The sequence below is a fragment of the Vicia villosa genome, linkage group LG4 (genome assembly GCF_029867415.1).
Source record: "Vicia villosa cultivar HV-30 ecotype Madison, WI linkage group LG4, Vvil1.0, whole genome shotgun sequence".
NCBI classification, from domain to species: Eukaryota; Viridiplantae; Streptophyta; class Magnoliopsida; order Fabales; family Fabaceae; genus Vicia; species Vicia villosa.
In genome coordinates, this window is record NC_081183.1 from 165,469,523 (window position 1) to 165,486,522 (window position 17,000).

At 31.6% G+C, this 17,000-nt stretch overlaps 1 protein-coding gene across 1 annotated transcript; it reads left to right on the forward strand.

Moving 5' to 3' along the window:
- The first annotated feature begins 11,975 nt into the window (after nucleotides 1-11,975).
- On the forward strand, nucleotides 11,976-13,023 carry LOC131598251 (uncharacterized). The gene is made up of 2 exons (XM_058870869.1): nucleotides 11,976-12,308; nucleotides 12,436-13,023. The coding sequence occupies exons 1-2, from the start codon at nucleotides 11,976-11,978 to the stop codon at nucleotides 13,021-13,023; spliced, it is 921 nt and encodes a 306-aa protein (XP_058726852.1).
- The last annotated feature ends 3,977 nt before the right edge of the window (nucleotides 13,024-17,000 follow it).

Below are 17,000 nucleotides of genomic sequence, written 5' to 3' on the forward strand. Positions count from 1 at the left end.
ATAACAAACTTAATACCATCTTTAATGGATATTTGTTAAGTTCTTCATGAACTATATAACAAACACGTTGTTTTTGTAATCCTTTACAAATTATTGAAAATTTAATAACATATAATATCAAAATTCAACATGGATAATGAGAAAGTAAAATATTAAAATAATTAACTAATATTACCTCTAACAATTAGGGCTTCAAATTTTTTTCAAGTTTGGTAGAGCTTCGTGCTGATAACGTGTTATAAAACTAACTAAAATAATAAAGATCAAAGAGAGGTAGAGAAGAGAAAAGCAATATTATATAATCTTCTTTCAAGTAGATAGTTTTACATTGCAAAGTGGTATCTATTTATAGGATATTAGGAAGGTGAAAAATCATAATCTTACTATACCACTTAATAGAAAATATGAAGATGAAAGATAAATATATATAGACATCCACAATAATATTTATTCATAACAATATATATATTCTCATTGAGAGATTGAAATTATGAATCAAATGAATTAAAATATTATGTTTATTTTAATCTTTTAAATAATTGTTGTTTTGTTCTTCCCATTTTCTATTATAAACTCTTATTCATAGTTTTAGTTTTGATAGGAAACTTCTTATCATATGCGTATTATCTGAATAAGTCTTTACAGTCAAAATGTAAAGCCATATATAAAAATGATATGGTACTTTCTGAGGAAAGACATATAGGACACTCGCACCCTGAATTTATAAGAGTCTTCTTATATATTCTATTCTTATCAAGTTATCACAGCCTCTGATAATTTATATACCTTTTTATATATACTTTTGAGATAGAGAATTTGTCATTATGCAAGAATGATTTGAAACCATTCTATTTAGAAGTCTTTTAAACGAGTCTCTTGGACATTAAGTTCATGATTTTAGACATCCATGTTTCATGAAATAGTAATGTGAATTCAGGAATTTCATGAACAAATGTAACCTGATTTTTTAGTTTTCCAAAAGAAGTGATCCTTAATCAAAAGATTATTCTCAGCACAATCTTTTCTACTATGATGATATAAAAAACCTCTTTTAATTATGACAGCAGAAGTTCTGGTTTTAAATTGCGGTCGCAATATTGCTGATGCGGTAGCCTCCGCATCCGCATCAGGCCACAATTGTGGTGTGATTTGTAATCAAACGTTCGACAACATTAAAATTCGCATCAAACATCTTCACCTATGTTTCTACACATATTTTCATCTTAACTCAACATTTGAGAACCTAAAAACGTAATTTACAAGTGATTTGTAATGTAAAATATTAACTCTAAGAGTGTGTTTGGATGAGGTAATTGAAAATTTTAAGGAAATTTAAAATTCAAAGTAATTCAAATGATTCAATTGAAATCCATTCATTTTAAATTATTTTGTTTGGATGGAGTATTAAGGTAATTCATTGTTAGATTTTTAGTGTCATTTTTTATAAAATATAATTTTGTTGGATCAAATTAAAAAATTGAAAATTAGGGACCAAATTGCAATTTTTAGAAATTTGAAGGACCAAATTGTAAAATTTAAAAATTATTAAGGACCAATTTGCAATTTTTTAAAAAATTTTGGGGTCAATTTTATAATTTTAAAAAATATGAGGATCAATTTGTAAATTTTGAAAAAATAATAATATCAAATACATTCTATGGAACATGAGAGGAATTTCAAATTCTTTGGTTTTTGGTGTCATTTCAAAATGATTAAATTTAACTTAGATGAAATACTCCATAAATGTCCATCATTTTAACAATTCTTCATTTTTGTATCCAAACAATGGATTTTGGTCAAATCATTTTAAATTCCCTTAAAACATTACTTTCCCTCATTAAAATGCTTCATCCAAACACACTCTAAGAGTTTTTGAATGGTATATTTCAAATATCTCCTGATTAATATTCACGCCGCAACGGCCGCAATGGGCATCGCAGCAACCACATTGTCCGCAATTGCAACACCCGCAACCCCAACCGCAATTTAAAACCAAAACAGTAATTAATGATAACAAAAAATACTGATTCCTGCCACTGCAACAATAATAAAAATTAATGTTCTATGTTGATTTAATCTAATACTCTACCATTAACAATTTACGTTTAAAGTTGTCTTTTCAAGGAAATCCATTTCAAAACCTTAGTCACAGTTTATGTTTTTGCACCAACAAAGAAACATACTGTTGTCAAAGTACAAAGAGAGGTTCTTCTATAAAAAAATCCAAAACCTACTCTAGAAAAATAAATTGAGAACATCCATTTAGGAACCACATACATAACTTCTATATGAATTGTAAATGACTTTTTTCCGGCCATGACCCAATAATCAGCAAGTATAGCTGCATCATGCTTAGACAAAGAGGCATCGACTTGTATCCGGTCGAGCAATGATGAGCCTCATAGAGGTTTTGAATATTTGTCCAAGCAATATTGGACAAGCTGAAAACTCTTATTTCTGTTGTTCTTAACGCCACCACCTTATATGTCACTACAAGAAATATGGTCCCCAGCGACGTGGTAATCACGTGAGTAGTTGCGACGTGATTACCACGTCACAATCAATTTTTATATTAAAAAAATCAAGCCAGTGTTATAATCAGAGAAGTCAGGGTTTGTTTTTTTTTTTAAAAAGTTGCGACGTGGGTATCACGTCGCTACCTAAAAATAAAAAATAAAAAAAATAAAAACTTTAACGTTGTAGTTGGAGGGAGGTTTGAAATTTTTTGAATTTGAGTTGTGACGTTATTCCCACGTCGCAACATTTTAGTGGGAAAATAACTCTGCCACTGACTTGATTGTTTACAGATGTGGCAGAGTGTGTAATTATTATTATGACCGTTTGGTGGTAGCGACATGCTTCTCACGTGACAATGTTGCGACGTGATGACCACGTCGCTGATTTCTTTATATATCACTTCAAAAAACCAAAACATTTACGTTCCACTTTAACAAGTTTTCATTTTCTTCTTGTTTCCTCCTCTTCTCCCTCGCCTCGCCCCTTGTTCTTCCCCACCACCATTACAGCGCTCTCAATTGCTCTCTCAAATACCAAATTAACTCAATCAATCTCTAATATTTCTCCTAACAAGTAACTAAATTTATATTTTATTTGTATAATTTTGTTTTTTAATACTTTTTAAATTTCTGAATTTAATTTAGGGTTTTTTTTTTGAAGTTATATTTTCAAAGATGATTGAAGAATTGTGAAGAAAAATATATTGGTACTAGAAGATTGAAGGAGATTTGAAGAAGAGGTATTTTAGTAACTTTTTTTAATTTTATTTTTATTGTGATTTATTTAGTTGTTTGTTAGGTTTTAATTGATTTATCTTTTTGTTATATATATAAGTTTAATTTATATTTAAAACAGAATATATATACTTAAATAAATTTATTTAATTTAGTTGTTATTGTGTTTTTTTTTCTGATTTTTTGTGGTTGTTTTTTTTTTAATTTGATTTTTATTTTTATGAATTTTATTATTTTTTAGTATAAAATATATTAAAACAGAATATAAAATATTTTTTTAGTATGAAATTTATTTAGTATCTATATATATATATATATATATATATATATATATATATATATATATATATATATATATATATATATATATATATATATATATATATATATATATATTTTAAAACAGAATATAAACTGTAGTAAAAATAATAAAAAAACGAAAAAATGTATAAATATATAAATAAAAAACAGAAATATTTTTGGATATATAGAAAATAAATTTTTTATGTTTATAATAAAAAGATAATATTTTTATATTATGAATTATGAAAATAAAATATTAAAAAGAGAATAGTTTTATACATCGAACCTTTTTTTTTTATAATTATATTAAATTTTTTTTAAAAATAGAATATTTTTATGTTTATATAAAGTAAGTTATTTTTTTGAAAAATAGAAATATAAACAAACTATAATTAAAAATACATCATTTTTGTATATATTTTATAAAAATAGTTTTATTAAAAAATTTCTAATAGAATATGTTTTACAAGTAGAATATTTTAAAAATAGTTTTATTAAAAAATTTCTAATAGAATATTTTATAAAAATAGTTTTATTAAAAAAATTCTAATAGTTTTATACATCATTATGAATTATTGTGAATGGTATGATCCAAGTAGAGGCACAAAAATAGACAAGTCATACGGTACTGTTGAGATTCAAATGAACCGGAAATACAAAGTGTATGACCCTTTCATAATGTCACATATTGTTAGGCAAGTTTATTATGTACTTTATCCTTCATTTGTAACACGTAAAAGAGGATGGTGTGTTGTAATAAAAACAAAACTGCAAGGTCATAATGAAAATGGCGATCAAGTGGAAGATGTTGCATATCAAGTTGATGATGTTGATCAAATTAATGAAGTAGTTGCAGCTGAAGACATTACAAGTTTGTCTGATACAACTGTTGAGGGACATCAAGTTGATGCATCTATATTGTTGGTTGAAAATAATGTGGATGAAGAGAATGATGAAGAGTTTGAATCCGATGACAATAATGAAGAAAATGACGAAGAGAATGACGAAGAGAATGATATGGATAACGAAGATGAAGAATAACTAAACATTGAATGTAATATCTATTAAATTTGTTAATGAATATATATTAAATTTGTTAATGAATATCTATTTATGTGTTAATGAATATCTATTAAATTTGTTAATGAATATATATTGATCTTAATGAATTTATTATCTTTGTTGATGAATAATAAAATAGGTAAAATGCCACCTAAGAGTAAAGATACTGGTAAGAAGGTATACTTTTTTGTAGTGTGTGTGGGTTGATTCATCACAACCAAACGTGAAAGTATAAGGTATACTTGGAGTTGGATCGTCATCACGAAAAGAACCTAATGTCTGTGATATTGTCCTTGTAGTCGGGTTCCAAATGCGAAACCATGTCTTCTTAATTTCTCCATTGACCAAAGACTTGCGTAACAAGCATAGCAATCCATTGCAGGAACCAACAACATAATGGAATTCATTATAGTAAGGATCTTTGGGAAGTGTGAAAATGATTGGAGAGGTTTTAAACAAAGGATAAAATGTGAGGGATGCTACAATGAAATCAGGGGAACATACAAGCGTAAAATATGCATGATGTGAAGATCGATGAATGTGTAATTTGACAAAGGTGGGATCGGAGATGAGGGATTTCCATGACTTAGACACATACTTCAATCGCAACAGTAGCTTTACTGTAAGACATGATAATACTTCTGCAATCAGTTCATCAGGGAGGAATTCCGGTGATAGTGACGCCATTGGAGTACGTTGCGAGAGAGATGGAGTGAGGAGACTGATTATTTGAATAGTTGAATCCTAATAACAAAAGTCTAAAAAAATTAAAATATAAAAGAATAATTGAACATGGGTTTATTTCACCATAAATTAAATCTACTTTGTAAAATAATTTTATAAGGACTAAAAAATTAATTTTTTTGACAAATTCTTAGATACTTATGTTAAGTAGTTGGGTATCCGTAACTTTAGGGCAATTAAAAATTTTAATTTATTTTAAAATAAAATTATTTAAAAGATGACATGACAATGAATGATCATATTTGATTGGATGAAGGTATCGTGCCCAATTAAATTTAAAGAAACCGGAATGTTCTCCTAATTTTTTATCAAAATGAAAATAAAAATTTATTAAACTTATTAATATTAAACACATATATACCTCATACATAAATTTCGTTAATAATTAATATAGCAAGTTTTTAAAGAAATTATATAAAGCCTTTATTTATATCTTTTTGAAGAAAAATAGTTATAATTATGTTTTTTATTTTAATTTTCTTATTCACACTCTTTTTTAACTCATTGATTCTAAGAGGAAATTGTTTTACTAATCGAGAGTTCAGTGGAGAGGTAAGTAAAATCAGATTAAAAATTATTTTACCCAAAATTTGAATTCTTTTTTTTTTTGTTACAAAGAGGGTGGAAGCCCGAAAGAGGAAAAAAACTAAACAACAGTAAACCTCGAGAACACTCCCTACATATCCTGATAAACTAACTGAGCAATGCTAGTTGGAGCATTTTCACTGAATTCCAAGTCAACCAAATGATCATCGCCATCTCTAGCAAGAGCATTAGCGCATTGATTAGCTTCTTGATAAATATGAGTTACAATCACTTCATCATGAGCCTCCATCAGCTTATAGATTTGGAGAAACATTATATGACTATCCACTTCCATGGTCTTTCAATCATTCAAAGTTTTAGCAATGGAGCTAGAATCAATGTTAAGATCCACCTTCCGATACCCTAGTCTCCTCGTAATTTTTAAACCTTCTAAAATCACCCAGAGTTTTGCACGGGAAGCATTACACCGACCAATGTTTTTCGAAAAACCTCCCACAGTTCTACCAAGGTTATCACAGATAATCCCGCCATAACATGCTTTTCCATTATCCTTACTTGCCCCATCCGTGTTCAATTTAACCCAATTCTCCACCGGCGGATACCATTTTAGAAGCACATCTTCCTTCTACCTTCCTTCCACCACTTGAAACATACTAGCAACTTTTCATTCTAGGTTCTACATATATGATGTATTCACCTCATTTTCCAATTCAATGAGAAAAAGGGCGGCAAAGTAATTCAATTCAAACTTTTCCTTTTACAACTTTATCTTCTCCAAGATGCATCTTCATCTTGTAATATGGTATCGGTAGAATATCATCTCATCATCGTCTTTATCTTCACCTTCCGCACATAAACTCTTTTTCATAATGTTCTTTACATCATCCCTTTTCTTTCCTTCCTGTGTTCAATTTCTATCACCTTTTTCATTCCACTATCATGGCTTCTGATCAAGACTCTGAACAGGATTTGAAAATTCCTAAATCACCTAAAACAAAAATCACAGATCCCACCCTCAATCTAAGAGATCCATACTATCTACATCCTGGCGAGAATCCGGGTGCTACGATTGTCTCTCCTCCTCTTGATGATAATAATTATCACAATTGGAGCAAGTCGATGTGTCGTGCCCTAACATCCAAGAACAAGCTCTCTTTCATCAATGGGAGAACCAAGAAACTTTCGCTGAACGATGCCAATTATGAGCTATGGGAACGCGCAAATAGTATGGTGTTATCTTGGATCAATCGGACTCTGTCACCTCACATCGCTCAAAGCACGATTTGCTTTATTTCCGCCTTCAAGCTATGGGAGGATCTTCGTGAAAGATTCACAAAAGGTAACCACTTCCGTTTTTCTGATCTTCTCCGTGAAATACATTCCATACAAAAGGGAGATCGCACTTTATCTACTTATTACACTGCCCTAAAAATCTTATGGGATGAATTAGAAGACCTTAGGCCTACACCTTCTTGCACTTGTCCTAATCCCTGCACTTGGGAGCTAGCTAAAGTTGTACGCAATTATAAGCATATGTAATATATAACGTTTTTCTTGAAGGGTCTTAATGACAACTATCATACCATTCGCACACAGATTCTTTTACTTGATCCTCTTCCCAACAATAGCAGAGTCTATTCCCTAATTGCTCAACAACAAATCCTTCCTTCACCATCACCATCACCATCCCCTACTGTTCTTGCTACAAGCGGTCCCAATGCCAAACCTAAACCCAAAGGAACCTCCAAGTCATCAATGATTTGTACAAACTGTCACAAGACTAACCACACCATTGACACTTGCTATTTCAAACACGGTTTTTCATCAGGTTATAGAAACAATAATCCCAAAAGTGCTTCTGACAATAAAGCTGCATAGCCTCCAAACAAGGACACAGGCATTTCTAAAGAAGATTATAAACATCTTGTGCATCTTCTTCAACAATCTCGCAAGGACACACAACATGCCACGACAGAAAAAGATGCTCCTTCAGATACAACCCTCATATCAGATATTGTACAAACAGGAAGTATTTTCAATCATCCCTCTATGTGGATTTTAGATTCTGGTGCTCACACTATGTATGTCCTTTTATTCATTACTTTTCAAACATTATTGCCATAACACCTGTTTCCATTAACTTACCTAATGGTTCTAGTTTGTCTGCTAATTTTTGTGGGACTATTACCTTTGATAAATCTTTTCACCTAAAACAAGTCTTTTTCATACCTGCATTTAGATTCAGTCTTATTTTAATTTCAAAACCATGCAGCACCTCTAGATACAAGATCTCTTTCTTACACAATTCCTGTCAAATTCAGGATGTGTGTACCAAGGAGATGATTGGACCTGTGACACAAGTGCATAATATCTACATTCTGCACAGGACACCTCTTGCTCACCCCTCTACCAATGCTGCTATCTTACATAATTATGTTGTTTCGGTTTATTCTAATAATACTAGCCACAATGCTGCCTTATGGCATTATAGATTAGGACATTCCTCTGTTGATGTTCTTCAAAACATGTCTCAACAATTCCATGATATTACCTTTAATAAGACTACAACTTGTAATGCTTTCCATTTAGCTAAACAATGCAAATTATCCTTTCCCTTAAGTAATTCTGTTTCTTCTAATTGTTTTGATTTAGTCCATATGGACATATGGGGTCCCATATCCATTCCCTCCTTAGATGGTTTTTAGTATTTTCTCACTATTGTGGGTGATCATTCTAGATATACTTGGACTTTACTTATGCATTCCAAATCTGAAACTCGGGTTCACATTAAAAAACTTCATATCTTATTGTCATACACAGTTCAAATGCAATATCAAAACCATTAGGACTGACAATTGCACATGATTCCTCATGCCCTTTTACTATGTTTCTTTAGGCATTCTACACCAAAGGAGTTGTGTTGAAACACCACAACAAAACTCTATTGTTGAGTGAAAACATAGGCACCTTTTGAATGTAACTAGAGCCCTCCTATTCTATGCTAATTTACCTAAATGTTTATGGTCTTATTCTCCATGCCATGCCATATATCTCATCAATAGGTTAACTAGCCCTGTTTTGCAAAACAAAACTTCCTAAAACCTTCTTTTCAACACCTGTCCTTCATTCAATAACCTTAGAACTTTTGGATGCTTATCCTATGCCTCCACTTTATTAAGACATAGGGATAAATTAGACCCTCGTGCTACCAAATTCATTTTCTTAGGATTTACCTTAGGTATCAAAGGATACCTCTTATTTGACCTTAACAGTAGACGGGTTTTTACTTCTAGAAATTGTGTGTTTTATGAAACCATTTTCCCTTACACACCATGTCTCTCTACACCCAACCCTTCAAACATTGACCATGATATCTCCACCATACCTTTCCTATTTGACATAGAACCTTCCCCATCCACACCTAAATCTAAACCCAATAATCAGCTCACAAATCACCTTCCTACCAGTAATACTAACTTACCTCATAATACTGAAACACCTACTCAGTCTATGGATCAAAATGATAATAGCCACTAAAATGCGAATAATAGTAATACTCATGATTATAAAATTGATCATGCTACAAGTAATGCTTCAGATTATGTTATTGGTAATGATTCTGATGCAAATATTGATCCCCATGACATTACTGTTTCTGTTACAAATACTGATTCTGCCACTATTAATATCATAAAATCCTTTAGAACAAAATCTGCTCCTGCACACCTTAAAGATTTTATTTGCAATACTGCTTCCACTAATGCATTGTATGATATATCTGACTTTGTTTCATATAAATCTCTTTCCCCTGCATACTTCAATTTATATCTGATATATCTACATCTTCTGACCCTACTTCATACAAGCAAGATTGCATTCATCCTCATTGGAACAAAGCCATGAATGATGAACTTCAAGCTTTGACCAATAACAAAACATGGCAGTTCATGCCTCTGCCCCTAGGTAAGAAATGTATAGGCTGTAAATGGGTTTACAAAACCAAATTTAATTCAGATGGCACATTAGAAAGACACAAGGCAAGGTTAGTTGCTCAAGGCTTTAATCAAGTACAAGGTATCGATTTCTTTGACACCTACTCTCCTTTCATTAAACTAACCACTGTAAGACTCATACTTGCTCTTGCCTCTACTTTAAACATGCATCTCTATCAATTAGATGTTCACAATGCTTTCTTACATGGAGATTTGACTGAGGAAGTGTACATGTCTCTTCCCAAAGGCATTACACAATCCTATCCCAAAATAATATAATCTCCATGATATATTGAAGTATAATTCCTTCTCATTTTATAATACGGTATGTAATTGCTTCAATAATGTCTTCTTTCAAATCTTTCATTTTTATATACCCTGCACATAAGACATTTATGTGATCAATCAACTTATGTCATATATATCATATTAATTAGGGTTAAATATGTTTTTGTTCCTTATAAATACGTTAAATTTTACTTTTAGTTCTTATTTAAAAAATGATATATTTTGGTCTCTATAAAATTTTAATGCATTTTGTTTTGGTCCATATTATTTTCTAAAACATTGAAAATGGTTTAATTATTCTTTAATTTTTAAATTTTTGAATAACTTTTTTCATACATGTTTAGAATATTGTAAAATATTTATTGACCAAATTTTAGAATTTTTAAAAATAAGAATAATTAAATATGATTTTTTAAAATTTTAAAAGATAATAATAAAAGTAATGAAAATCTCGACTTAGAAATCAAATTTTGAGTTTCTTTTTTTTCAAGGAACTTTTTATAACGTTCTAAATATGTCTGCAAAATAATCATTCAAAAATACACATTGGTTTATGTTAGTTGGAAATTTCAACGGGTGAGATTATAGAAAAAGCCCTAACACATAGGAGTCATCTCAGATGGCTCATATGTGTAAACCCTAACACATAGGCGACATCTAAGATGACAACCTTAAAAAGGAACAACATTGACGCCATCCCATATGGCGCATTCACTAATTTTTTAAGAGTAGGCGCCATCTCAGATGGCTCACGCACCTGGATGTCCTACCAAACCTGGTCGTCATTTGTGTAAATTTTCCCAAATTATGGTTTTTTTATTGTTTTCTAAAACATGGTTATTGTTATGAATATATATGTTAGTGGATGTCCATCCATCTCCTAGTCTTTCATCTTCCTATTCCATACTTAATATGTGTTTAATATATGTGACTTTCTATCTCCCTTGAGTCCTATAAACAGAGATCCATATTGCAATATAAAGCACACTTGAAATAAGATAAAATAATATTACTCTCTTTCTTCTCTACCTCTCTTTGATCTCTATATAGTTTTAATTTAGTTTATAACACGTTATCAACACGCAGCTCTCAGGTATGATTCTTTCGCTTTGTATATATATTATATATTATTTTTATGTTATTCCAGAAGGCATAAACACTATGCATAATCAGGTGGTCTCAAGATGTTTGAAGTTATTATATAGTTCTAAGGATGGACCGTACTTTTTATACGCTTAAAGATCTTTTTGGATCGATCTAACAATTTTTTAATTTTTAATATTTTATCTAATTTAGTTTAACATACTCATATAAAGTTTGTCATTCCAGAAGAACAACACATATAATTTTAACGCATCCCAGAAGGATGGTTATATATATTTTTTAGAGAATTGTTTATAACAAATAACATTATATAGTTCTTGAAGAACTGATAAAGCATTCGAGTTCCTGAAGAACTTATAAAATAAAGCATTCACGAAGAATAGCAAAATAACAGTGTATAGTTCCCGAAGAATTTATAATGCTCTATTTGCTATTTTTCGTTTAAGACGGACCAATTTCTTTTTGTTTCTCCAAAAGAAAGGAAATGAAAATATGTAAAATGTAATTTGTCACTAAATTGATATTTTTTTATAGATAATTTTAAGACTAATCTGACAATCTAGTTTTCTATTGTGTTATTTCTAAATATCAGAATTTACAAAAGTGTTATTTTACATATTAATAATGTCTTTATGATAATTATCTCATTATAATAATCTTTTTATTTTTATGATAGAACTACTAAATGTCAAATCTTACTAAATTGGATTTTGGAGCTCTTGATATTTCGGGAAAGAACTATTTGACATGGGCTCTAGACGCCCAAATTCATTTAAGCGCAGAAGGTCACAGTGACACTATTAAAGAAGGAAATAAATCATCTGATCAACAAAAGGAAAAAGCCATGATATTCCTTCGTCGTCACCTTCATGAGGATCTTAAAAATGAATATCTTACCGTAACTGACCCACATGTCTTGTGGAAAAATTTGAAAGATAGTTATGATCATAAAAAAACAGTTATCCTACCGAAAGCTCGATATGAGTGGATGCATTTATGTTTGCAGGATTTTAAAAGTGTAAGTGATTATAATTTTGCAATGTTTAGAATAACTTCTAAATTGATATTATGTGGAGAAAAAGTAACTGATGAAGATATGTTAGAATTTTTTTTCCACTTTTCATGCATCCAATGTGCTCTTGCAGCAGCAATATCGAGAAAAAGGATTTAATAAATATTCTGATCTAATATGTTGTCTTCTTGTGGCTGAGCAAAATAATGAACTATTGATGAAAAATCACGAGGCCCGTCCCACTGGTACAGCTCCATTCCCAGAAGTGAATGTGGCAAGGCACAACCACTATAGGAAAAATTATGGTCGCGGTCGTGCAAGCGCACGGGGTCGTGGTCGTGGTCGTAATTATGCTCATGGTCTTGGTTTTGATCGTGGTCGCAATGGAACTCATAAAAATACATATTTCCACCCGAAGTGGAAAAATGTTGAAAAAAATGAAAAAGAGGGTCAGAGTAGCAAAACAAATGAAAATACTTGCTATCGCAGTGGAGGAAAAGGTCATTGGGGTCGCACTTGTCGTACTCCAAAACACCTTATTGATCTTTATCAAAAATCACTGAAAAATAAAAAGGAAAGGATTGAGACTCACTTTGCTAATGAAGATGATGATCCAGATTACAGTAATATGGATGTTTCCCATTTAGATATTGGTGACTTCTTTGCTGATCCAGATGGAAAAATTGATCACATTATTGGAGATGGAAGTGTCAAGAAATAAAATTTATGGAAATTTAACTTTTAAGTTTTATGGATGTTTTGAATTTTATTTTCTAATAATATTATAGTGTGTTTTCTACTCGTTTGTTTACATAAGTTACTATTTAAACAACTTTTGTTTTTTGATACGTGCTTATAACTTATTGATAAAAATTATTATTGTTCTTAGAATGAATATGGAAACTAGCACCAGTAATGAAGATATGTGTCTTGCTCACAGTGCAACAACCCACACAATTCTCAAGAATACAAGATATTTTTTTAATTTAGTGAATCGAAAGACTGATGTCAGTACTATATCTGGCACCTCAAAAATAATCGAAGGCTCCGGAAGAGCCAATATGTTATTACGTGGAGGAACAATATTGCATATTGATATTGCATTATATTCACCCAAGTCTCATAGAAATTTATTGAGTTTCAAAGATATCCGTCTGAATGGATACCATATTGAAACAGGAGATGATGGAGGGATTGAATATCTTTGTATTACAAAATATAATTTGGACACAAAATGTGTAATGGAAGAGCTACCGACTTTATCCTTTGGCTTGTACTACACTTATATTAGTACAACTGAAGCACATACAACTGTAAACCAGAAGTTTACAAATAATGATAAATTTCTAATTTGGCATGACCGGTTGGGTCATCCCGGTTATATAATGATGCGAAAAATAATTGAAAACTCATGCGGTCATCAATTAATGAGTAGCAAAATTATTCAATCAAATAACTTTTCATCCAACTCTTGCTCGCAGGGGAAGTTGATAATTCGGCCATCACAAACAAAAACTAGAAATGAATCTATCAGTTTTTTAGAGCGTATACACGGTGATATTTGTGAGCCAATACACCCATCATGTGGACCATTTAGATATTTTATGGTTTTAATTGATGCATCAACTAGAGATGGTCACATGTTTTGTTTGTTGTCAACTTGCAACGAGGCGTTTGCGAGATTTCTAGCTCAACTGATTTGAATAAGAGCTCATTTCCTGGATTATCCTGTCAAAAAAATTCGTCTTGATAATGCTGGAGAATTTTCATCTCAAGTATTTAATGAGTATTGTATGTCTATTGGAATTGACATTGAACATCCAATAGCACATGTTCATACACAAAATGGACTTGCGGAATCATTTATTAAAAGAATAAAATTAATTGCAAGACCATTGATTATGAGATGCAAAATCCCAATTTCTGCTTGGGGACATGCAATTTTAGATGCTGCAACATTGATTCGCATCAGGCCAACGAGTTACCACACCCCTTCCCCTTTACAATTAGTTTTTGGAAAGAACCTAATATTTCCCATCTAAGAATTTTTGGATGTGCGGTGTATGTTCCAATTTCTCTACCATAGCTCAATAAGATGGGTCCTCAAAGGAGGATGGGAATATATGTTGGATATGAATCTCCATCTATTCTAAAGTACCTCGAACCAACAACAGGAGATTTATTCAATGCTCGTTTTGCTGATTGTCATTTTGATGAATCAAATTTCCAGCATTAGGGGGAGAGAATAAGAAGCTGGAAAAAGAGATCAGTTGGAATGAATTATCATTATCTCATCTTGATCCTCGAACAAAACAATGTGAACTAGAAGTTCAAAAGATAATTCAGCTGCAAAACTTAGCAAATCAATTACCAAATGCATTCACTGATCCAAAAGGTGTGACTAAATCATATATACCAGCTGCAAATGTTCCAATAAAAATTGATATCCCTGTTGGACAATCAAATGAGTCTCAACCACACCTGAAGCGTGGTAGACCAATCGGTTCCAAAGATAAAAATCCTCGAACAAGAAAGGGAGCTAAGAATAAAGATGACCCAAGTGAGGATATAGAAAATCCTTCAGACATAATAAACATTTCATCTCTAGAAGAGATTGATCAAGTACCTGAAACTGATGAAAATAAAGAGATCTCGATAAATTATGCCCAAAATGGAATACAATGGAACCGAAATGAAGTCGACATTGATGATGTTTTTGCATACAATATAGCGCTAAATGAGATAAATGACAAAGAGGATCAGGAACCAACGTCTATAAAAATTTGTAGACAAAGTGAGGATTGGCCAAAATGAAAAGATGCAATTGAAGCACAATTAAACTCACTCTACAAAAGACAAGTTTTTGGACCTGTAGTCCGAACACCTGAAGGTGTGAAGCTAGTTGGATACAGATGGGTTTCCGTACGAAAACAAAATGAAAAAGGTGAAATTGTGAGATACAAAGCTCGGCTTGTCGCTCAAGGGTTTTCCCAAAGACCTGGAATTGATTTTGATGAGACATATTCACCTGTAATGGATGCAAGCACTTTTCGATATCTAATAAGCCTAGTAGCACATGAAGGGCTTAATTTACATATGATGTATGTTGTAACAGCTTATCTGTATGGCTCACTTGATAGTGAAATTTACATGAAACTCCCTGAAGGGTTCAATATACCAGATACACACAACTCTGAATCTCGAGAACGCTACTCCATAAGATTAAACAAGTATCTCTATGGGCTGAAACATTCTGGACGAATGTGGTATAATCATCTTAGTGAATATTTGCTTAGAGAAGGATATACAAATAACTTTATTTGTCCCTGTATTTTTATAAAAAGATCAGGAAAGGAATTTGCAATAATAGCTGTCTATGTGGATGACATAAATATTATCAGAACTTCTGAAGAGCTCCCAAAAGCTATGAATTGTTTAAAGAAAGAGTTTGAGATGAAGGACCTAGGAAAGACAAAATTATGTCTAGGTTTGCAAATTGAACATTTGGACAAAAGAATATTTGTACATCAAGAAGGCTATATAGAAAAAGTGTTAAAACACTTCTATATGGACAAATGTCACCCGTTGTCTACTCCAATGGTTGTTAGATCATTATATGTGGAGAAAGATCCTTTTAGACCTCGAGAAAAGGATGAAGAATTGCTTGGTCCTGAAGTACCATATCTCAGTGTAATTGGAGCACTAATGTACCTTGCTAATTATACACGTCCTGATATATCATTTGTTGTAAATCTATTAGCAAGATAGAGTTCTTCACCTACACGAAGGCATTGGAGCGGCGTAAAACATATACTTCGTTACCTTAGAGGTACAATAGACATGGGTTTGTTTTATACAAAAGTATCCAGATTCGAATTAACGGGTTATGCAGATGCATGTTACTTGTCAGATCCTCACAATGGTAGATCACAAACAGGTTATTTGTTTACATGTCGGGGTACAGCTATTTCATGGAGATCGGTGAAACAAACCATAGCAGCAACATCATCTAATCATGCAGAACTTTTAGCATTACATGAGGCGAGTCAAGAATGCGTTTGGTTGAGATCCTTAATTTAGCACATCCAAAATACTTGTGGTTTATCTTCTGAAAAATTAAACACAACGACCATATATGAAGATAATAATGCATGCATCACTCAGTTAAAAGATGATTACATTAAAGGGGACCGGACAAAACACATTTCCCCAAAATTCTTTTTTACTCATGATCTTCAAAAGAATGGACATATAAGCATCCAACAAATCTGTTCATGTGATAACCTTGCAGATCTTTTCACAAAGTCACTCCCAAGTAGAATTTTTAATCAACTAGTACCAAAGATTGGTCTTCATCAAAGAAATGATTGTTCAACTGAGGGGGAGAAATGAAAGGATATATATTGTACTCTTTTTCCTTCACTAGATTTTTTCCCACTGGATTTTTTCTAGTAAGGTTTTAACGAGGCATATCCTCAATGGACATCCAATGGGGAGTGTTATGAATATTTATGTTAGTGGATGTTCATCCATCTCCTAGTCTTTCATCTTCCTATTCCATACTTAATATGTGTTTAATATATGTGATTTTCTATCTCCCTTGTGTCATATAAATAGAGATTCATATTGCAATGTAAAGCACACTTAAAATAAGATAAGATAATATTACTCTCTTTCTTCTCTACCTCTCTTTGATCT